This window comes from Vipera berus (assembly GCF_964194415.1).
Source record: "Vipera berus genome assembly, chromosome: 9".
NCBI lineage: Eukaryota > Metazoa > Chordata > Lepidosauria > Squamata > Viperidae > Vipera > Vipera berus.
In genome coordinates, this window is record NC_138212.1 from 17275036 (window position 1) to 17297465 (window position 22430).

Sequence of the window (22430 nt, forward strand, 5' to 3'; positions counted from 1 at the left end):
TGTACTTATCTAAAAGAAATGCAAGTTCACCAATTTCTAATAAAAAGACAAAAAAAACCAACAACCCCACACCGAGAACCTGCCAAGAGGTGCTGGTTTGTAATCTGTTGAGAAATGAAAATCCACAGCTATCATTAAAAATCCATGGCCTAGGTCTTAAAGCTGTATGGGATTAGTTCAAAAACATGCGAGCAACGCCTGCTGAATCTCAGAAGACAGAATGGAGGTAAAAAGAAGATTCCCAGCAGCTGGAAAAAGTGTGTGCATCCTTGCCAATTTTATAAGCTGCAAAAAAAAAAAATCCCCAGGAAACGGAATGGGACAACTTGCCACAGCCATCTCACTGCGAGACAACTCCACACAGGATAACTCAATGCGATGTTGTCCCCCACTGTTTCTTCGACATTATTTCCACTGACAAAAATGGAAGTAATGTTGAAGAAACGGTGGAGGGTAACGTTTATTGCATTAGGGTAATTCCATGTGGAATTGTCCCGTGATGAGTTGGTTGTGCCAGGATGGCCACAATGAGATGGTGACGGCAAATTGTCCTATACTCCCCCCTCCCGAGGAATTACCTTACAGGTGAGAGGTTTGCAGAATAATGTTTTCATGTAGTTATTTAGCATACATGGCCTTAGCAAAAGAAGACATTATGCAAATAGGAACAATCTGCGTTATTCACACAAGTCTCAAGTGTCACTTTCTGCTGGCGCAAGCAATGCCACAGTTTAAAGAGGGGGGGGGGAAACTAAGCATGGAATACACACGACCTTGCCTGTCACTAGGCCTCTTGTCCACAATTACAGCCCTCATGTGTCCGACGTCAAGGCATCTGTGAACAACAAAAATGGCAGGTGCCAATTACCCTGTAGTCGAGCACTTCGGGCTTCGTTGCAAAGAGACGATTACAGTGTTGACACCTGAGCTTGGCGACGGTGCGGGAGACTTGCTGGGACTGGGCAGCCAGCCTCTGGAGTCCAGCTGCGGCTGAGCTGCTGACCGAGCTGGGAGAGACCGTTGAGGTAGTATTGCCCGCTGCAGAGACCGTCGCTCCTGAGGGAATGCTGACAATCACTTGGCCCTGTGACAGGGGCACCACGGAGGAGTTCATTCCCGTGGGCTTGTTGAACAAATTCTGGAAGGGACAGATTTGCACAATGAAGCCCTATCCCTGCCCAATTCACCTCCAGTATTATCCAATTGAGACTTAAACAATCTAACCACAAAAGCCATCAAAACTGGGGTTACTGTATCTAGCTGCAAACATCTACAGGGCCACTAGATGGCAGTGAAGAATTTCAAAAAATTCTACCTCCATGCTGCCTGCCATCTAGTGGCTGTTTTGCAACCCCCATAAGGTAACCTTCTGAAAGACCTCTAATGGAGCAATCTTCCATATTATATGGCATTTTTACTGCTGGTTTACAAAGAGATGGCTGGATTTGGTATCTTGCAGAAAGGCCCAATTCAAGCCCACCTGTTTGTGGCATGGGAGGGACAGAAATTCTATGCCACAACAGCTCAAAGAGAGATTACTACATTTTGCCAGTCTTCTGTTTACCTGGACAACTTGGCCTCTTCCAAACATCCCAAAGGCTGTCAAGCACTCTAACGGAAAGGCTTCTGATACACAGATTTAATTTAACAAAACTGTCTAGAAATTTTAACAGGGGCAGCTCTAGCAGCTTCCTTGAGAATTAAAGCCACATGTGCTTTCTTCACCTCAAAGGGAATATACTGTATATAGAATATGTGGCTTGGTTCTGTCTGGACAAATCCCCACATTCCACCTGCCCTGACTCCTATGTATTCAGAATGGTGCAATCAAAGTAAGGAGACAGACTTGAGATTTAAGATGTACCTGAAAAGCCACCACACAGCTATAGCTGCAAAAATTACGTATGCTTCCATCTGACATTGCAAGATGATACTGAGGGATGGCTGAGGTTTTACAGCTATTACACTGGACCTGGACACCTGACAGAAAAAATAAATTAAGCAACACATGCAAAGAAAAGAGAGTGAATACATGCTTCTCCTGTTGCTTTCTGAACATGTATGAAATTAAGGAGAAAGTATGTGAATACCTGACGATGTGACCACTTTGACTCTGTGTGCCGACAAGCAATTCACGGAACAAAAGAGCTCCGTTTTCCCCACATTATTTGTGTTTTCGATCATCTCAGCTGAAGATCTCAGAGATTTACACATTGCACAGGGGGTAATTTTTGCAGATTTCTGGGGGAGGGGGGGGGAGGGAAAAAAAAGGAACATACATAAAGCAGCAATACTAGGAGAAAAGTTTTGTTTAACCTGAAACATGCGCTCTCTCAATTTGGCAGACCACAGAAAGTTACCCCAGTTGTCACACGAAAGGCAGGGATTGTGTATCTTGATAGAGAGCTCAGTCATAATTGAAAAATGATAGACAGAGGGAAAGTATAGGAAGTCCTCGACTCACAACCATTCCTTTTTGAAATTATGACACTGAAAGAGTGACTTATGACCATTTTTCATATTTACGACAGTTGCAGCATCCCTGTGGTCACATGATAAAAATTCAGATGCTTGGCAACTGGCATGTATTTATGAGGGTTGCAGTGTCCTGGGGTCATGTGATCCCCCTTTGACAAGCAAAGTTAATGGGAAAGCCAAATTCATTTAACAGATGTGTTACTAACCTAACAACTACAGTGATTCCCTTAACAATTCTGGCAAGAAAGAGTGTAAAATGGGACAAAACTGACTTAATAACCATCTTGTTTAACAACAGAAATTTTGGGCTCAATTGTGGTTGCCAGTTGAGGACTATCTGTACACAATTTCCTCGTGACTCAATACTTTCTCCATAAGTATGTTTTCCTCCCTGTAAATTATAAAGTGGGCAACTGCCTGGAGCAGAGCTTTCGTGTGTGTGTGTGTGTGTGTGTGTGTGTGTGTGTGTACACGCGCGCGCGCACGCACACACACACACACACACACACACACCTCTATACCAATGAGGGTCCTGGAAAATTTGGGCACTTAGGAACCGACAGGTATTTACAATGGTGGCAGGCATGTGACCATGTGAGTCATGTGATCTCCATTTGTAACCTTCCCATAAACCAAGTCAATGGGGGAAGCCAGATTCGTTTTAACGACTGCACGATTCCTTTAACAACTGCAGTGATTTGCTTAACAACCATGGCAAAAAAAAAAACTGTCATAAAATCAGGCATGGCTTACTTAACAACTGCCTTGCTTAGCAACAGAAATTCTGGCCCTGACTGCGGTCGTGAGTCAAGGACCGTCTGCAATATACAACCCTTGCGGACAGTGTCTCCTCCCACATGCTGCCCAGGGGGAAGAGATGGCCTTGAAGCTGCCTTCTCCAATCCTTAGGAAATCTGATGCGTAAAGTCCTATCGCAAAGAAACGTGTTCTTCAGAAACCAGGAAGCTGGAGAAAACACAGACCTGCTTGTAGGCAGTGACGCATGTTGAGCTGCAGAACTTTTTCGACTGCCCCTCAACCTGAAGCATGTGACACTGTCCCGAAGCACTGTAGCAGTAGCCCCCACAGTTTTCACAGCAGTTCATGGTCAGGTTGTTTGCGGAACGAAACTTGGAGAAGCAGGCATCGCTGCAGAGCTTGTGTACAACATTCTGGTAATTCACTTCATGCCGAATCTGCAGGTAGGAAAAGCAGTTACTGCCAAAAGAACTACCTCAAACTTTTCCTTCTGTTATAGGAGCTTCTCTCTCTCTGAAGGTGGTTTGCATATTGATGAGTACAAACTTCAAAACGGTAGCACTTTAATTTATACACTGCTCCGTAATGCTTTACAGCACTCCAACAAACTGGGTGGGTCCTCATTTTAAAAACTTCTGAAGGATGGAAGGCTGAGTCAACCTCGAGCCCTGTCAGGATCAAACTCCAGGCTATGGGCAGAATAAGTTTGCAATACAGCATTCTAACCACTGAGCCACCAGGCTCTTAAAAGGTCCAAAAACAAAAGATATGGTATGATGGAATGATGGATGGATGGAAGGAAGGAAGGAAGGAAGGAAGGAAGGAAGGAAGGAAGGAAGGAAGGAAATCTCTCTTAGACTTGACTCAGAAAAGCAACATCTATATTTATATGTAAGATTCTGTCCAGCGCAAGAAACCAGGAGCAGGGTTAGAGTTCAAAAATATTGAGAGTTTATTTCATGCTAACTATACACAAGAATCTGATCTACTAACGGCACTAGATAAAAGTCAACAGAATTCACGGGAAGGGGGCTGGACTTGGATCTCTTGTGGGAGCATAACAATTCCAAAGTGACCCTTGGGCTCAGCCTGGTCAATCTCCTACAGATTCAGTTGCAAGAAATATCTTACAGAAATCGATACAGCTGCCAGCAAGTTTCTTCTGCAGAGCTGCAGATTATTCCTTGTTATGATTTCTTTAGTTCAGGTGCACATACAATATGCTTTTACCAATTGTACCTCAAAAGTTCACTCAATAAAGTTCAAAAGATTTAATGGTTTAATCAAAGCAACCTGAGGAGATTTGTAGCTGAATGCACGCGGAACACGATGGCTCTATCCTCCAAAGGTAGCCAACTCAGAACAACAACCCCAAACGTTCAGAACAAGGAAAGGTTAGCAAAGATGGTTACCACTGCGTTCTTCTGGCACATGCTGCATTTGGTGGAGATGCTATTTGTATGGATGGTGACAACAGGCTTCCTTTTCAACTCGTACACAGAAAGACAGGACTGGCTACAGAAATCCTTGCTGGAATTTGTATTGTCAAACTGAGCTGTAATCACATCTTTTGGATTCAGGATGTCCCTACACAGTTAAGAGAAAGAGAGTTAACTTTTTCAGGCTCAAAAATAATGAACCACACAGAACAAAAGCAGTGGTAGTATCTGTAATGTCTCTGGCACTCCCCCCACTCCCAATTAACTGGATCTGGAACTTGCAGGTTTCTCAAACAGCATGGAGGTTGTAATCCTAACGTGACAGGCAGTGGAATCACTGGTGTGGGAATTCCGGGAACGAATTCCCATCGCCCAGTACGCTCACACAGAGAAGGCCTCCTCAGGGTACCGTCGGCTAGACAATGTCAGCTGGCGAACCCCAGGGGAAGGGCCTTCTCTGTGGGAGCACCAGTCCTATGGAATCAGCTCCCCCCTGAGCTTAGGATGGCCCAAGATCTCCGGTCCTTTCGCCGCGGCCTCAAAACACTCCTTTTCCACCTGGCTGACCTGGACTGACAGGCATTTTAATTATGTTTACAATTTTTAATTTATTTTTAATTCTTAATTTTAATTTATTGCACAGATGACTTTAATTTTAATTTTATCTTAATTTCTGTTATATGTTATTGTTGTTAGCCGCCCTGAGTCCTTCGGGAGATAGGGCGGGATATAAATCCCATTAATAAATAAATAAAATAAATAATTCATTTTAATTTATCAAATATGGTATCAGTGGTGCCAAGAATGTCATTTGCTCAATACCACCCACCAGCTGAATTGGAATCCTGCTGAGACCCCAATTCCCTGGAGCAAAATGACGAGAGCAAACAGTGAAGTTTGAGATACAGTGAATGTATTTCCAATATTTTTGCAGAGATGCACCCTTAATTAATTTTTAACCAAGATGATATGGGGAAAGTACCAAAAGCAAATGGCACAATACTATTATATGAAGTTTAAAAACCTCACCCACCAATCAAAAGAGATTGGGATGGGAGTGGGATACAACAAATGAAGAACAAAAGTATGCAAAGTTAAATGGTATCATAAAACAGAAAGCAGTAAATACCACAGCTTTCAGTAAAACTAAACAAACTAAACCAAGGGTCAAATGCATCCTGGAGTAAAACTGCTTTGATATGCTTATGAAATACGAGGGAAGGGCATGCCATAAAGCAAGATCCACCAGTAAGAAGACCTATGTAGGATGGTCTCCATCCTATGAACCACGGAAGGGGTTGCTGCAACAGACACTCTGGGAGACTGGATCAGACTGGTGGAATTAATCCTGGCAAAGCACTGCCTTATATATCCAGCATTGTCTTGTATATCCCAGAGGTACATTGCAAAAGATTTTAACAGGCTCTGCTTTCCTATAAGGAAAATCAAAGCACCACAAAAGGTAACTGCCACAGCCTTTGGGTTAAAGCCCTGTGGAAGGCTGGCCATGATGCTTTAACCCCGACTATGCTGCAAGTCCAGAGGCAGAGAGTAAAACCTGTAAGGAATCCAAAGGTTGGATTCCAGATGGTCTCTGGATGGGGATTAACTGAGATTGGTTCCATTTATCTGCACTTACTTTGAGCAGCTGGAACAGGTTTTCTTGGTGAAAGGTTGTGGTCGAGCAGCTGGTACAGTGTATCCCGTGAGGCACAGTGTGGAACAGAAGAGCTGAGTAGAGCCCTTTCTCTGATAGGCCGTCTGCCCCTTCTGCAGAATCTTCTTGCATCCCGAACAGGAAACCCGAACGGCTGTACTTGGGACCGAAGGAAGTAGCTTGTTCATGCCAGAGGATGGCGTGTTAGGTGGGAAACCTGAGGTCAGCTGTGGAGCTTATCAAAAACAAAACACACACACACACACAATGCTACTGAGGTTGTTTTCTCGCCTGTGGAATCCCACGTTCAACTTACTTTACCCCATCTGCAAATGCATTTTTCCCTCCGTTCCTGACAGATGAAAAAGGGGGGGGGGGAGAAATCCAACCACCCCTATTTAGCACTTCTTACATAATTTCTCCAGGCCAGGTTTCTCAGCTCAACCTATTTCACAAAGCTGTGGGGATAAGCTAAAGGGAGGCATCCACATATGCAACCTTGAACTCCTGCAGGTCAGGCAGGATATAAACCAAGTGAGTAAGCAACACTCCCTTACACCTTTAGAAGATGCCATGTTGGGGAGGGCTAGTCTTGTCTATATGTACAACATGTGAAATTATGTCTCCAAGCCACCGATAGACAGAAAATGCCTGTTAATTCCCATCCAGCCCAAATCTTGACCCTTACCGAGAGGGCTGCCACTGACAGAAAACACAGCACTGATTTTCAGTTCCCCTTCCTGAGTTTTTGGCTGCTGGCCATAATCCTGAAACAAAATGGTCACAGATGAAATTCCAGCTGATGTAACCAGAAGCATCCAAGCCCGCATCTAGAACACACACCACTTAACCCCCAGTGCAATCAGCGACATATGAGTCCTGTTGTAAATATCCCAATCTACGGAAATGCCTTTTCCTGCATTTAATGTATTTAAAATACTATGTTGCATAGGAGTGGCTGATTTGTTTTTGGGCTCCTCTACGCACCATTTAACTGTGGCCTATTTGCAAGTGCCTATAGTTTTTGACCATAACATTTGAGTGAATCTCAAAACTTATCAATGCACCCTCAAAACAACGTGTGCCCGAAAACAGAGACGGATTCTTACCTCAGTACTGTCTGGTTCATCCTTAATTTTATTCAGCAGCCCCGGCTGAGGTGCCATAGCTTTATCGTAGTCATTATCCAAAGGCTCTTCTTTGATTCTAATATTGGATGCATAGGAATTCCCAAGCTCTTGGCCAACTGAGTCTTTATTAGCAAACAGGTAGCTAGATTCCTAGAGCGCAGAGGTGGGAAACTTGCTTTAGTGCATCGGGGCTATGCAGTGCTTCAGGCTTTATTCTAGAAAAGTGCTTTGGCATTCATTTACAGTGTACATGAAGGCAGGCCATATGTGCAGCATCATGCAGCTGTTCTCTGGAATGACCAACGGAAGCCATGAAAAGACGCAGCATCCTTAAAAGTATTGCAGGCAAGGCTACTGTGTTTGTGGCCTTGATTCTGTTTTCTAGCCGAACAATTTATTCACTTTTTCCCTGGCCTTTCAGTTGCACCCTTTTCTTTTCTAAGTTCCAAGCCAAATACCCCATGGTTACCCTTTAATTACCCCAGGTACAACAGCACCACAAAATTCTTACAGTAATCCTAGCCCCCAGAAGGTGTTTTATGGCACATAATTTTATTTACTTTTTAAATGTTACCTGCCACCCATCTTACTCTGCAAAGCAACTCTTAATAAAAGGAAAAACTTTTACAAGAGCTGCTACTTACCCTAAAGTTAGTTTCTGGTGTTTGCGGTGTTAAATGTGTCCGTAACGTTTCATCTACTTGATTCGCAACTGGGAAACACAAAAAGTGCAATTAGAAACATTTTAAAGGAAAAAAAAATCCTTGGAAGCTTGTGGAAACCCAAATCATTTATACCAATATCTTCCAAATAATTATTTAGGGTTCAGCACAAGTAACTAAAGTGAGCACGTGTCACATATTTCAATGTATTTTCTTCAGATGCTTTTGGAAACAAAGATAACTTATTCAGCAATGCTTCAGTTTCCTAAACTGGTGGAACTAAGAAGCTTCAAATTTTTAAAATCAAATTAAAGCATGTGGGTCAAGAAGAGGCATGCCAACCTTGAAAACAGCAAGGAAACAACAGAAGTCCAAACAGCAGACCACAAGTTGGAAATATGGGTTAGACTTTGGCTGCACAATCTGGCAGCCCTGGAAAATTAGTATTGCAGCCCCACAATAACAACGTAAGAAATAAAAGAAGTTTGTTACATACATTAACACTATTATATATTTTATATGCGGCCCCAGACCATTCCTCTTCACTCAATGTGGCCCAAGCAAGCCAAAACATTGGACAACCATGATTTAGAGGGAAGATCCCTGTAGATGTCTCATTGGTCTGGTTCTCGAAATCTGATAGGCAATAATTAACTAGGATTTGTTGAAAACAAAACCCCATAATGGCTGAAGTCTCATGCTAGCTGAAAAAGAACAATTCATATTATCCTGAGCGTGAAGTATGAACCAGTTCCTGAGCTCTCCTAGTAAAACTGAGTGAATAATATTACCTGATTTATCAAGCAAACTGCTTTTCAATCTGGAATCTAGCTCTTTCGGCATTTTTTCCAAGCGTTTGTCACGTTCTTGGAAAGATCCTTCTCTGGTTTTCTCCTTTGCCAAAAAAGTGTCTTTACTATCATCTCTTGCGATGCTAAAGTCTTTCCGCAGGGACTTAAACACAGAGGATCCCTTGTCAAAAGGGGGAGAGAGATCCTTCTGGATCATGTTTTGGATCTGTGTGTCTTTTTCATTGTCCCCCACATGATCCCGGACCCTCCTCCCATCTCCCCGGCTATCTTCAGAGCGAAGGGCAGAAGAGAGACCATCCTTTGGAGCAAAAGTCTGCTCTTCTTCATTGTCACTCCCAACCACAGGAATTCCTGCAAGGTCTCCTGAGTTCAGGAAATAATCACTGTCATCCAGCAAAGAGTTCGTGGATCCTGTCCGGTTCTGCATTCTGTAGGGGATGCTGTCAAAAGCAGGACTGAGGTTGTGGACTGTCTTCTCAGACATCTCAGAACTTATAATGTTTGCACCTAAACAGGGGGAGACAACGGGATGTCTTTAAAAAAAAAAACAGCAGCTCATTTAGAATCAGGGGCTAACATATATACCCGAACGCATTCATAGCTTTTTTAAAAATGTGATTTGTCTAACCTAAACATATTTCCAATTGAGTTCTCTGAAAGACTATGTTATTTTTGCGAGGAAGTTATTCATAACGTGCACTTTTTAAATTATGTGTACAACCTTTATTAAATTCTTTCCAATCATCAGACCTCCATTTTCAATTAGACTTTTCTCACACTCTGTGAAAAGTAACTACAGTAGTAGTGAAACCTTTTTATGTTTCTGACAGTTAGAATCAGTGGAACAACCTGCCTCCAGAAGTTGTGAATGCTCCAACACTGGAAGTTTTTAAGAAGAGATTTGACAACCATTTGTCTGAAATGGTATAGGGTTTCCTGCCTGAGCAGGAGGTTGGACTAGAAGACCTCCAAGGTCCCTTTAGACTCTGCTATTCTATTCTATTCTGTTCTGCTCTACTCTCTATTCTATTCCAAATTTGCAACATTCCTTTTGAGTCAGCATGACACAAAATGAAAATACCATATAAAAAGTAGCTGTACTACAAATTTCAAGGATGTCAGAAGTAAATCAGTCATTCTCACTATTAATTCCTGTGGGCTATATTCAAACAGAGATGGGAAACGTGCCCATTGGCCTAATCCAGCTAATCAAACAGTAGAGGTTTTGAGCACGATTTGTTCCCATCTTTACCAGCTTACGCAGCATTTACAAGTGCCTGGATTTTGGATTATCTTAACATAAACATTTGTAACTCCTACATACAAAACACACACAAACAAAATGGGTAAGGAAATATTTCATGAGCAAATGATTGCATACTCACGTTCTTCTGTGTTATCAAACACTGTATCCGTTTTGTCTTCAAACTGCAGAGGTGGAAAAAAAATTGCACTGTGATTCTGGTTCATTTATTTAAGAACAGAACATTTCCTTCTTCTCTATTATCCAATTCCCAGTACAAATGCTAGAGTTTGGGGTTATCTGGTGAATAATCCTGCTATACAAATAAAAGAAACAAGATATATTTCCTGAACTTTTGCATATAAAAGATGTAATCACCTGCTACATTAAGTTTAACACTAAAGCTACTTCAAGCTCCAAAGTCTGCTAAGGCTGGTGCTTTAACAGATGTGTCTTGAGATGCTAAGCAATGTCGATTACTCTTGTTTGTAACTTACCGTCTAGGCATGCAATTTTCTGTTTTTTCCAGCCTAAAGCAAATGGTATATAACGAAATGTAGTCGTCTTGTGCTGAACTTATATTGCCTTAAGAAGCATCCCAATGAAGAATTCCTCACCCTATGTGTCTGTGGTTTTTGAAAAACCATTTATCACAGTAGGCAAGCCACTCCTTGGATTTCAGTCACACTTGAGCATTGCAAATTAAATAATGTTTTGTGGTGAAATAGCCCAGCATGAGCAAGAGTGAAACTGAGCGATGTTCAAATTTATCTTTCTAGTACAATTCAAAACAATAGATAGTGAAATGAAGAAATCTACAGAAGGTTTGCTGAAAGGGGTATATACTAAGCGCAGAAAGCAACAGGGCTCAAGTCAACCTCTTCTCGAACCTATGCTGCTGTGGAAAAGACAAAATTAGAAATCAAGCATTCATCGAATGCATCTAAGACCCACAAGCCCTGTTATCTGCAAACCAAGGGCTCAATTAATGGAAGAGTCCCTACCTGAATCATCCACTTTTTACTCTTTTAATTGTGTGACATTCAAAGTAGCCAAGTTGAATTAAAAAAAAAACAAAACTGGATTCAAAACAGTTTGGTGAGGGGTCCTTGGTGCTCTCTGAGCTTGGTTGTTTTCTGCAGATGTTTCATTACCCAAACTAGGTAACATCATCAGTGCAAGCTCAGAGAGTACCAAGGACCCCTCATTTCAACCCTGAGCTACAAATATTCTCCTTTATTGGCAAATCAGAGAGTTTGGCATTTTGTGAATGTGAATTTGACTTAATGAAGTCAAATTATTACATTCTGCTTCTGATTTTCTAATTGTTTTTAAATTCTGTATTTTTTTCTTCAAAATAGTGCATTCCGTTCAACTGCCCTTAAGGAAACCTGTTGTAAAGTCTCTACATTCCTGAGGCAGCACCTGTTTTTATTCGTTGACCTAATTTTCAGAGTCATGACCCATAGTGATATTTGTTATCTTCCCTGAGGATGCAAGGAAAGAAATGATATTGTTATCTACATAGACATGGTGCATGATACTTTCCCCCCAGAAAAAGCAGTATCAATCCTATTCTCCCTTCTGGAATAATTTTCTCTATCCTCATATTAGTTTACAGTTTAGCATATTTTATCTTCAACCCATGAGATTTGTAGTTAATTTTTCATACCTGAAGACATTCCACAGATGAAGCACCCTATGCTGCCACTTGGACTAGGCCTTGCTTCTCCACCTGTTTATGTTTAAAAAAAAAGATTGTCTTTTTAGGAAGATGTTTGAGGCCTGTCTCTGAAAACAAAACATTTTTGTTCAAACAGATCATAAACCTTGTTTACTGTTTCTTGTAACTATAAATGGCCACCATACTAATATGGTACCATACTAATCTCCTGTAAGATAAGCAGAAGTAAAAGTTTGATCAGCTTGCTTGTAAGTGCAATAGCCACATCATTCAGCTTTGGATATTCCATTTTCTTCATACATTCTATAAGTAGAAGCAATTAAAAACCAGACATGCCATCAGCACTGTCTGTTGTCAACCCAGTAAGAGTAGCAAGTGACACAAGTCGGTACAACCTGTCTGATCTAACATAAAAGCCATAATGCTATTAATCAAATATGTTTTGTCAGGTCTGGCAAATTCACTAAGAAAAATATACAGCCATTCAAAGTATCACGTGGGAAGGCTAGCGGTCAATGTTAATCAGGATAATATCAATCTTTTTGGGTACACTGCCTTCTATAAGAATTGACTTAAGGAAAAGTATTGATATGCCTTTGTTCAAATTTAACTTGTGAACAGTTGAAGAATTGTCAACATTCATTTGCAATCAACAAGGCCAGAATGTAAAAAGTGTTTTGATCTGTTCCCTCACTATGGTAAAAATTATGAGCAATTTCATTTCCAATGTAATGAGAGCTAATTCCTCGTCCCCATTGTCCTTGTATTTTCCCAAAAGCAAAAAAAAAAGTTTCTTTGTAACTTTCTTAAAATTCATGACTTTCTAATTGTTCTGATCTATCCATGCTCTTAATTGGGATGTATAGAATAGTGTATTCCCTTTCCCAAAAGTTCTGATTTTCCCAAGTGTTCTGCAAAATGGGTTGCTCCGAAAAAGTCAGGGATACTTCTTCTATTTAAAGAAATGGCCTGTATTTTCCAGAACAGGAAGTAATTTGCAGTATTCCTAATGCTACATTTGTGAGAGAGAGAGAGAGAGAGAGAGAGAGAGAGAGAAGAGAGAGAGAGAGAGAAGGCTATGTTGTTTTGCACACATATTTCTAATCTAATTAATTTCTAATGGAAATGGGCTGGTCACATAGCAAGAACAGATGGCAGTCGTAGAATGGATCCCACTTGATAAAAAGCATCCACAAGAGACCTAAAACAAGATGGCGCGACGACACTGGCAAGCATGGAAGGCCCAACTGGCAAAGGAAAGCTGAAGACCGTATTGGTTGGAAATATGCGGAAGAGGCCTTCATCCTGCAGTGGATAGACAATACGATGATTTCTAGTCTAAATAGAACGAGCGAAAGAAAAAAAAAGATAGTTCTTTAAAGATGAATATATTAACTAAAATCTTTAAGTCTTATTGATTTATTCTGTAAGTTTCGTGTATCAACCATACTAATCCACTGTTAATTTAATCAAAGTTAACTGAATGCCCCTTAATGTTTGGGTTGATGTATTCTAAGTCAAAGACAAGTTTAGCACAATGTGTGAATCCAGCTTCTGTGCTTTTCTGCTGATCTGAAGATAGGTCACCATTCTACGAAGCAATTTCATACTGGCAGAAATTCATCAAAGGAAGGAAATGCCTGTATACATCAGTATGGATGGATGTGAGGGTCATTGGGCGCCTGTCATCTCGCTGATTTCCAGGGCTGCTTCATTTACCAATTCATAAATCCCTCGCGTTTGGTTCAATAGTCAGTACCTATTTCTATTCATCTTTTCCTTTTAATTTTTGTGTGGCGTTCAGATTCTTTCTTACTTTACTGAAAGATGTAATGTATCACATTCTTCAGACTTTTCTTATAAGTTGTGTTATGGGGCCTTGGAGATGGGCCTTCTCTCTAGCCCCCCCCCCCTGCCCTCAGGAACAACATTCCTCATGGAAATCCATGTGGTCATGTCCCTGCTGGCTTTTAGGAAACCTCTGAAGATCTGGCCCTTTCAGCTGGTCCCAGGGGAGCATAATTTGGGATCTTGTTTCTGAGTTTCATTGATGCTTATATTAGTATTTGTGGTTTCCCCAATGTGAGTTGTTAAAAGTTGCTATTATTGCTATCTTTTGTTTTGGTTTTTAAAATGTATTTATTACATGATTATATATTGTCTAGAACTGCCACAGAAATTGAGGTGGCTGATCAACCAATAAAATAAATACATCATAATTTGACATACTTTGCAAGGTCTCTTTTTTTAATTCCAAGATGCATAGATACTTTATTACCAACGTCCTTCCATCATATCAGTGATTGCATGACCTTCGTAGATGCCATATGCTAAACGAACATATTGCTAAATAAATGTCCTTCCACGTCCAGGACTTTCCATAAAGATTTTTCCTATAATGGACAAGAGATTATTTTCCCCAAGATTTAATCTCCCATGCTTCTGGCAAGCAAGATCCAAGTCCACAGATGGCAGTAGAGAGCAGTACATTAAGAGACAAGCAGTATAAATAAGAAGTTTGAAGCATCGGAGAGAAAAGCAGAGGTATAAAGAACTGACTATATTCAATGAAAAAACTCGTCTGCGTTAAGGAGAAATCCAGAGATCTCCATCTGTAAAGAAAAAAAAGGGAATCCTCAGCTCTGCTTTCAAAAGATCTTGGCAACTAAAGCCTCTTCTAACAACAATTTCCCTGTTTTCCTGATACATTTTGTTAAGAGCATGAGGGTACAGAAAACCAACCCAAAGAAAGGTATCTTTTGATCCATTGTGTTCTGCACAACGACCCACGAGTTGAACTGGACAGCTTGAATGTGGCTGGTACTGCAAGAAGATCTACTGAAAGATTCCTCATCAGACATCCAGTAATATCAAGAAAGGCTTTTAGACCTAACTGTCTCATGACTATACTGAACCTGCAAAGTGAATCTACTTTTCAGGTGTAAGAACATTAAATAATCTTGGTTGAAAGCGACAGAGACAGAGATAGCTCATGCAGCATTTCTGAAGCCATTCCCATGATTAAAAAAACTACAACCCTCAATTCTGGCTTAGCATATATATTGCTGTGCTCGACCCATTATTTTGTCAGGAATAGCATGTGATGATGACACAGTAGAAGCCTGAATTTGTAAACTGCTAATATGATCACCTTGACTTCCGTGCTTAAAACATATTGTGTTTTAAGTCCCAGGGAGTTTAATAACTTGGAATCTAGAGTTCTTAAAACCAGCTCCCCTGTCCCAAAAGCTTAAGTCACTGATAATTAGGATAAGGATATTATATAAATCAATTGCTCTTCCAGAATGGCTCTCAAAGGCTCATTTTTACAACCACAATGAAGAAAATGGAGTAGAAACCTAAGACCGTTTTTCCCCCAATGATGCACATTCTGCACTCGAATGCCTTCAGATGAATGAAAGCTTGAAAAGCCTACTGCGGTGCTTCTTCTGTTACATCCTATGAAAATAAATGTACTGATTGTTAAGGTCTGTTTTGGAATTCTATGGCTTGGCATGGTAAAATGTGTTAAAATACCCAGGCAACTATGGTACTGATGAGCTATTGCTAGGCGAGTAGGGAGCACCTGTTTCTTGCTGGCAGATAGTCACTGTTGCTTGCGGTCCTTTGTATATGTAGGGAAGGGGTAACACTCGGGTTACTGCTGCATCTTCCTTTGCCTCAATTCAGTTCCCTTCCAAGAGACTCAGGATTCTCCTCTACCTTTGATTCTAGATTGGGGACGAAAGGAATTAAGTTTAATTAATTAAAGGGCTTCTTTCTCATCCTTTGAAACAGGGTCCTTTTAAGGACTTCCCAAAAAGTCCGCTACTCTCAAAGGTTGAATGCTTCATCTAGCATCTGCACACTAAGTTTTGGGACACAGATATCACTGCAGCCATGGCTCAGAGCTTCAGGTCAGTTTGTTTATAGATTTTTAATGGAAAATCACTCCAATTGGCTATAACCCTGGTGGCAAACCTATGGCACATGTGCCACAGGTGGCACACAGAGCCCTCTCTGTGGGCATGCGCGCCATCGCCCCAGTCCTAGGCCTTCAGCTGGGTTTTATAAAACCTTTTCACTTTAGGCCTCCGCCACCGTGTGCCCAAAAAAAAAAAGGTTCAATCAATTTCAACTTCTCGCGGGGAAAAAAAAGATCTCACAAAGTTGGAATTGATTGATTGTAGTCTCACCCAGTCTGCCGTTACCACCGCAGCCACGCCCACCCAATGGGCCACACCCACCCAATGGGCCACGCCTACCAAACACCTGATGATAAATAAATGGGTTTTGGATTGCAGTTTGGGCACTTGGTCTCTAAAAGGTTCGCCATCACTGGGCTATAACCTTATCCAGAAATCTGCTCTCATTAATTTTTAGAGATGTGATTGCATTTATTAAACAAAAATATATGGGCTGCCAACTCACACATGCTGACTCAGTGCTGGGTGGCTTACAGCCTTAAAAAATCTACAACATAAAACCCATAACATCCCCTGTCCCCCTGAGCAGCAGCAAATGCACTCCCACCAGCTATAACTTCCTCATACTATGTACATATCAGCCTAACTTTTATGTCCTGCAGATATGTAGGATTACAACTCACTCAATCAAGACAGCTATGGCTCCTAAGAAACAATCATCCAACACAACTGAAAGGCACAAATTAGGAAAGACTGACCAACAGAAACACTTTTTGAATGAAACAATTTTTTTTGGCTGGTAAGCTGGAAGACCTATTATTTTCCCTGAGTTGTCCTTTTCGGTATTCTATAAAAGTATATTTTTAGCCCATAATTGTGTCCTTTCAGAACAGGTTTTATCCACTTAGACCAGGGGTAGGCAACCTCGGCTCTTTTATGACTCATGGACTTCAACTCCCAGAATTCCTGAGCCAGCTGGCTCAGGAATTCTGGGAGTTGAAGTCCATGAGTCATAAAAGAGCCGAGGTTGCCTACCCCTGACTTAGACTGTTTTGTTTTCACGTTTACTTTCATGGCATATTTTAGATGTGAGAATCTTTTCCGTTTTTGAGGGCATTTTCTCTTTTTTGCTTCAATAGCATTTTTTCTTATACAACTTTGATTTCAGAATGTTAAAAAAACAAAACTGAAGTCTAGCTAAAAATTTAGATCTGATACTAAGGAGAGTTAAGAATTAAATACAAATTTACAAATTGCAGCACAATATGTTTGCAACAATGCACTTGAAACAAAGTGTACAGTAAGTTAAAAGTAAAAATGCAAACATTTTGCTTCTAAAATAATTACATTTGTTATTGTTTGGGCACATAGTTTACATGAGAAATGATATTATAAAATCTCAACAACCTGGTGCTGAAAATACTAAGTTCACAGTATCTTAGCTGAACTCAAACTGCTCTAGTCACATGTGAAATACACAGATGTCATTTCTACTGGTATGTAAAAAAGAGCAACACTAATGAGTAGATTAACAATATAAATACAAATTATTAATATGTTCATGACCTTAGTTTACATGTTTGTTTTACATGGCAAATGACAAAAACAATGACCTGAGCAACATTTGAAAGAAATAAAACTTTTCAGATTATACAAATTTGGATAATTAATGATTTTAAGATCTTTTGAACATGAAATCAGTTATTTCTAAACACTTTTTAATAAATTGATTACTGTTACAGTAAAAAAAAACCCAGCATTCTGATTGTCTACAGATGCAACTGGTAAAAAAAAAAGTTTGGTTTAGATTGTAATAATCAGATTAGGTTAGTACATTGCATAGAGCATTTCATTTCTCAAAATAAAAATCCAAAAATAAAGCTGGCTTTAAAATTCTATGTTGTGTGCAGGAGCAGACAAACCTGGACCAAGGTAGGAGACACTTCCAAAACTCAAAGAGACCAGGATTGTCACCAACTCATAGTACCAGCTGCAAAAGCAAAATCAACTCACCATTGAGGCGATTCCAAAATCTTGTCCAACTTAACTTCAATAAGGCTTACTTCTGAGTTCCCTGAATAACAGTTATAGCAAGTCAATTCTAACTTCTCAAACTTTTCCATCCCCCTCCTTCAAGTGATAGATTATGTATCTGACTAAAATGTAATGAAAAACTTTTGAGCCTTTCTTTTTCTCTTCATCCACCCTTCTGGTGGTCAACAGGAGTCCTTTTTTCCTTTTTTTCAACATTAATCCAAATTTTATAGCACTGCTTTTTTGTGTCGCGTGAAAGGAAAATTAAATTCCCGTGCTGTATTTATGACTTCCGGTTGACAAACCTTCTCAAGTCCAGACATCCTTCAACTAATGAAGCCTAGTCTTCATTAAGAATTTAAGTTGTTCAAGTTTACATATTAGGAATTGTTATGCCAGACCAAATTTGCTTCTCATTATTTTAAAATCTTTCCTCCCACCTTTGGTTGCCCATTATCATGGTGTTTTTTTGGTTAAAAGGGCATTTGGCCCCCAAATTGTGCAAAACACATATGTTGTACAATTATTTATATAAACGTTGTCACATTATATGAAACTTTATAGCTCCATGAACAAAATAAAAATTTCTTTAAAAATGAGCACTGCCCCAGTGTTTATACCATAAAGCCAACACCAAAATCATTTAAATCTGAGATGCTGGCTGAGGAATTCTGGGAGTTGAAGTCTACAAGTCATAAAAGGGCCAGGTTTGAAGACCCCTGTCCTGGATCATATCTCTCCACTTATTTGCAGCCATGGGGTTGGGTGTAGTTAAAAGCAGAACTAATCCTTTCCTTCTGTACAAGAAACTAATTGCACGATCAATGGTTTGATAACTTTACAAATAACACTTTGAAAGGCACGATACAATTGTTAATTATTTTGCCCTTTTTCCAAAGCAGAGCCTAAACTACTCTCCTATTTAATTATCACACTTCTTTTAAACAAACTGTCCTAGTGGTACCAGGAAGAACATACAGTAGGATAAAGGTGCCCTGCGGTTTAAGTATATAATATTATTTTGCTGCAAGGAAAACCCCTTTTGGAGTATTTGTAAGTTAATCAGAATAGAGCCGGAAGGTATCTTTGAGGTCTTCTAGAAGTTATATTAGAGGAGAAGATTATATTTTCTAGTTAGATTAGCAATGATCCGGACCTTCTTTTACATCGTACAAATGCATAGTGCAAGGTCCATAGAAGAATTGCATCAGATCTACAATAACTAATGTACCGTAGCACTAAACATTATTTCAAAATACCCCAGAAGAGACATGTCAGAACAAATAATATAAGTGAACAGTTACCCTAATATTGATATTACTGATATTAGAAGTGCTGCAAAATGTAAAGGATTACTGAAGTAAAGATGGATGACCATGTAAATTGTTTAAATAAATAATAAACATGCAACTATGTACATTCAAAAATGCACTCCTCCATCTGCAATATGGAATTAAAAATACTGGCCTACTCTGCAGGTTCTGAAGATTACCAAGTCATTCTATTTCAGAAGAGCAACATAAAAATAGAAACACTGCAAGCATCCTTGTACTGAGTGGATCTACTGATGCACCTAGCTATGTACTCTTAATATTAAACAGCAGTTTTTAGAGAAGATATCTTTTCTACTAATCTTTGAAATGCTAGTGACTGAGCCACAAATGTTCTCCTTGCAACTGTGTGCTCTATCATTGAACTATGCTTCTTTCTATTAAAAGTAATCCCTTTATCAGACAGCAATTACATTTAATCAACTTCTTCCAATATTGTAACTTTTTATTACCCAAATTCCATCAGGAAATAACCAAAACCTTGACCCCCCATTACAATAGGACAACACTGAAATGTAAAACAAATATTCCAACCGCTTTCAGACCACAAATTTAATTCAAATCTCTTGATGTTTGTAACACAAAGATAGAAGTTGTGTATCTCAGCAAATACAAGACTGACTCAGAGCAACAATTTGGGGGGGAAAATGTCGATGACCCAGTAATGTTTTACTCCCATCATAAAAAGTTCTCGGAACTTCAGTATTTCTGCTGAAATTGAAGAATCGTAACAATACATTTTTCAACTTGTATACACAATGCTTTTAAGGCAAACTGCTTCTTTAAAAAAAATAAAAAGGTGCAGAATAGGCAAATCATTTATGCAACAGCATCAAATTTTCAGATATTCCTAAGCCCTGACAAAATAATGTCTAGGCGGTAGCTCCCAGCCCTGGGACACACTGATGAGGGGGAGGGGGGATGTGTTAATCACTTTAGCCAATATCACAGTCCCCTCCCCCTCCCCTAGGCTTGAGGAACTCCCTTTATCATTCAGAGAAACCCTAGCCATTCCACAGGCAAGTGCCTTTCCCCGGATCCTTTGCAGAATATCAATTCCTACCTTCATAGCATCTAAAGAGAGAGGAGAAAGAAGTGCAGTGGGTAACAAAGAGCCAGCCTGCTGCATATACCTGCTGCAGGAAAAGCAGCATTTCCAACAGGAAGTGAACCTCTAGAGGTCAGGACAGCCATAGAGTGCAACTAAGGAGGGAGCCTGCTTGAGCTGTGAACTCAGGAAGGTTCGGCTGGAAGTGTAGAGCCCCCTAGCCTTAGCAGCTGTTGCAGCTGCCCGTGTCTAGCGCCAGCCACCAGAACTGCAAGGAGAGGGTCATTGCATGCTCATTCTCTTTGGTCTCAATACAACCCTGCCCTCTTCATGCAAGGACATTCCCAGCACGGCCAGCTCAGCTAAAAATTAGTGGGTTATATACAGTGCTTTTTTTGTAAAAGAAAAAGGTGCCGGAACTCACACGTCATACAACCCGCCTTGCCTACCCTACAAGGTTCCATCCAAAAAAGGTGCCGGAACTCCATTCTGAGCGTTCTATGAGAAAAAAAAAGCCCTGGTTATATAGTTCCCCACTTGAAAGAGCTTTTCAAGGCAAGTGAAAATACATGCTTGTTTCATGTTTTCTCAAACAAGGCAAAGTTAGATGGAAATGTTGAGTTGTTCGAATTGCTCAAGAATAGGATGAGCAAAGTGTTCAGGGTAAGGGTGGCTCAGTGGGTTAGGGCGCTGAGCTTGTCGATCAGAAGGTTGGCAGTTTGGCGGGTCGAATCCTGAGTGCCACGTAACAGAGTGAGCGCCTGTTACGCGTCCCAGCTTCTGCCAACCTAGCAGTTCGAAAGCACGTAAAAATGCAAGTAGAAAAATAGGGACCGCTACGGTGGGAAGGTAACAGCGTTCTGTGCGCCTTTGGCGTCTAGTCATGCTGGCCACATGACCACGGAGACGTCCTCGGACAAGTGCTGGCTCTTCGGCTTTGAAACAGAGATGAGCACTGGCCCCTAGAGTCGGAAACGACTAGCACGCACGTGCGGGGGAACCTTTACCTTTACCTATAGTTCCCCACTTGAAAGAGCTGTTCAAGGCAAGTGAAAATCATGCCTGTTTCATGGTTTCTCAAGCAAGGCAAAGTTAGATGGAAATGTTGAGTTGTTCGAATTGCTCAAGAACAGGATGAGCAAAGTGTTCAGGGTAAGGGTGTTAGGGGAAAACTACGTATGATGTAGGTAATAATAACAATATCAGTATCTAGGATCAACAGTAGTTTGTTTTTTTTAACTAGTTCTACTTTTTGTTTCCTTAACAGCAGCTCAACAATCAGTAAAGGTTTGTCAAGAAAAATGTCACACATTCAGCAGCTGTTAAAAAAAAAATTAATATGGGGAAAATCAAACCCACCACAGAATTCCTCAAGGGCATGCGTGATTCTGCTATTTACACTGTAATATATGGAACACACACACACACACGATTCGTGACAAATTGACACAAACACACACAGGTAATGTTTGAAGCTGCTTTTCAAAAGCGACAAATCTGAGCTAGTGCAAATAAGTCAGCAAAATATTCTGGCAAAATTGCATCGCAAAAAATAAAGTTGAACAGCAGAAACTATGGTTTGGATCAATGTCGTCTAAAGATGTTTTGGTTCAGCTTTATATAGAAGTGGATTTCTTTTTTTAAGAGTCCCACTTAATTTATTTTTACATTTGAAAAAAATGTAATTATTTTATATTTGCATTCTTCCTGAAGGAGGAGGATTACTTAAATCTTGGCACCCTCCAGATGTTGGAAGTTCAGTATTAGCCATATGCGATCATTATACCTAAGTTTTCTCTTCTATTTCAGCAATAACTTGTTTTCCTCAAACACGATCAGCAGTTTTGCTCAAGAGAGTCAATGTCTGGGATTTGCAGAGTGATTCCTTGTAGTAGGAACACTGCTTTGCTGTTGATTTATCACTTTGTTCCACTTCCTTCAACTATGCTCATGGAAGCTCTAAAATACTTAGGTCATAGGAAACTGGTTTTTCTAGATAAAACTATGGGTTCATCTGTAAGTCTAGAGGTACCGATAACTGCGCTATTCATGGAATTGGGCAGCATTATTGCTACCTTCTGGGAGGAGGCTTTGCAGCTTCAGCCATAGTTTCATTCCATACAGCAATAAATGTGTGAAGTCCCAAGCTTCCTCCTTCCGTTATATATTCAAGATGGACAGTATTTAACATTATTTGTTATGTATATATATGTAGGGGTGTGGGTCT

At 40.3% G+C, this 22430-nt stretch overlaps 1 protein-coding gene across 5 annotated transcripts in view; it reads right to left on the reverse strand.

Moving 5' to 3' along the window:
- The window catches only part of LOC308672351 (zinc finger MYM-type protein 4-like), a 52806-nt gene that overhangs the window by 21404 nt on the left and 8972 nt on the right, over positions 1 to 22430 (reverse strand). The window contains exons 1-14 of one of the 5 annotated variants that reach the window (XM_081335189.1): positions 14094 to 14170; positions 13066 to 13169; positions 11853 to 11915; positions 10323 to 10365; positions 8917 to 9444; positions 8108 to 8175; positions 7443 to 7613; positions 7022 to 7100; positions 6316 to 6568; positions 4650 to 4824; positions 3462 to 3674; positions 2091 to 2241; positions 1865 to 1980; positions 869 to 1138 (exon numbers count right to left, since the gene is read on the reverse strand). In XM_081335189.1, coding sequence (XP_081191315.1) covers positions 869 to 1138; positions 1865 to 1980; positions 2091 to 2241; positions 3462 to 3674; positions 4650 to 4824; positions 6316 to 6568; positions 7022 to 7100; positions 7443 to 7613; positions 8108 to 8175; positions 8917 to 9421 — 2001 coding nt within the window. In that variant the 5' untranslated portion in view covers positions 9422 to 9444; positions 10323 to 10365; positions 11853 to 11915; positions 13066 to 13169; positions 14094 to 14170. Of the gene's footprint in view, positions 1 to 868; positions 1139 to 1864; positions 1981 to 2090; positions 2242 to 3461; positions 3675 to 4649; positions 4825 to 6315; positions 6569 to 7021; positions 7101 to 7442; positions 7614 to 8107; positions 8176 to 8916; positions 9445 to 10322; positions 10484 to 11852; positions 11916 to 13065; positions 13170 to 14093; positions 14171 to 15450; positions 15596 to 22430 lie in introns of those variants that run through there. The other 4 variants (XM_081335188.1, XM_081335187.1, XM_081335186.1 and 1 more) reach the window with 4 other exon arrangements.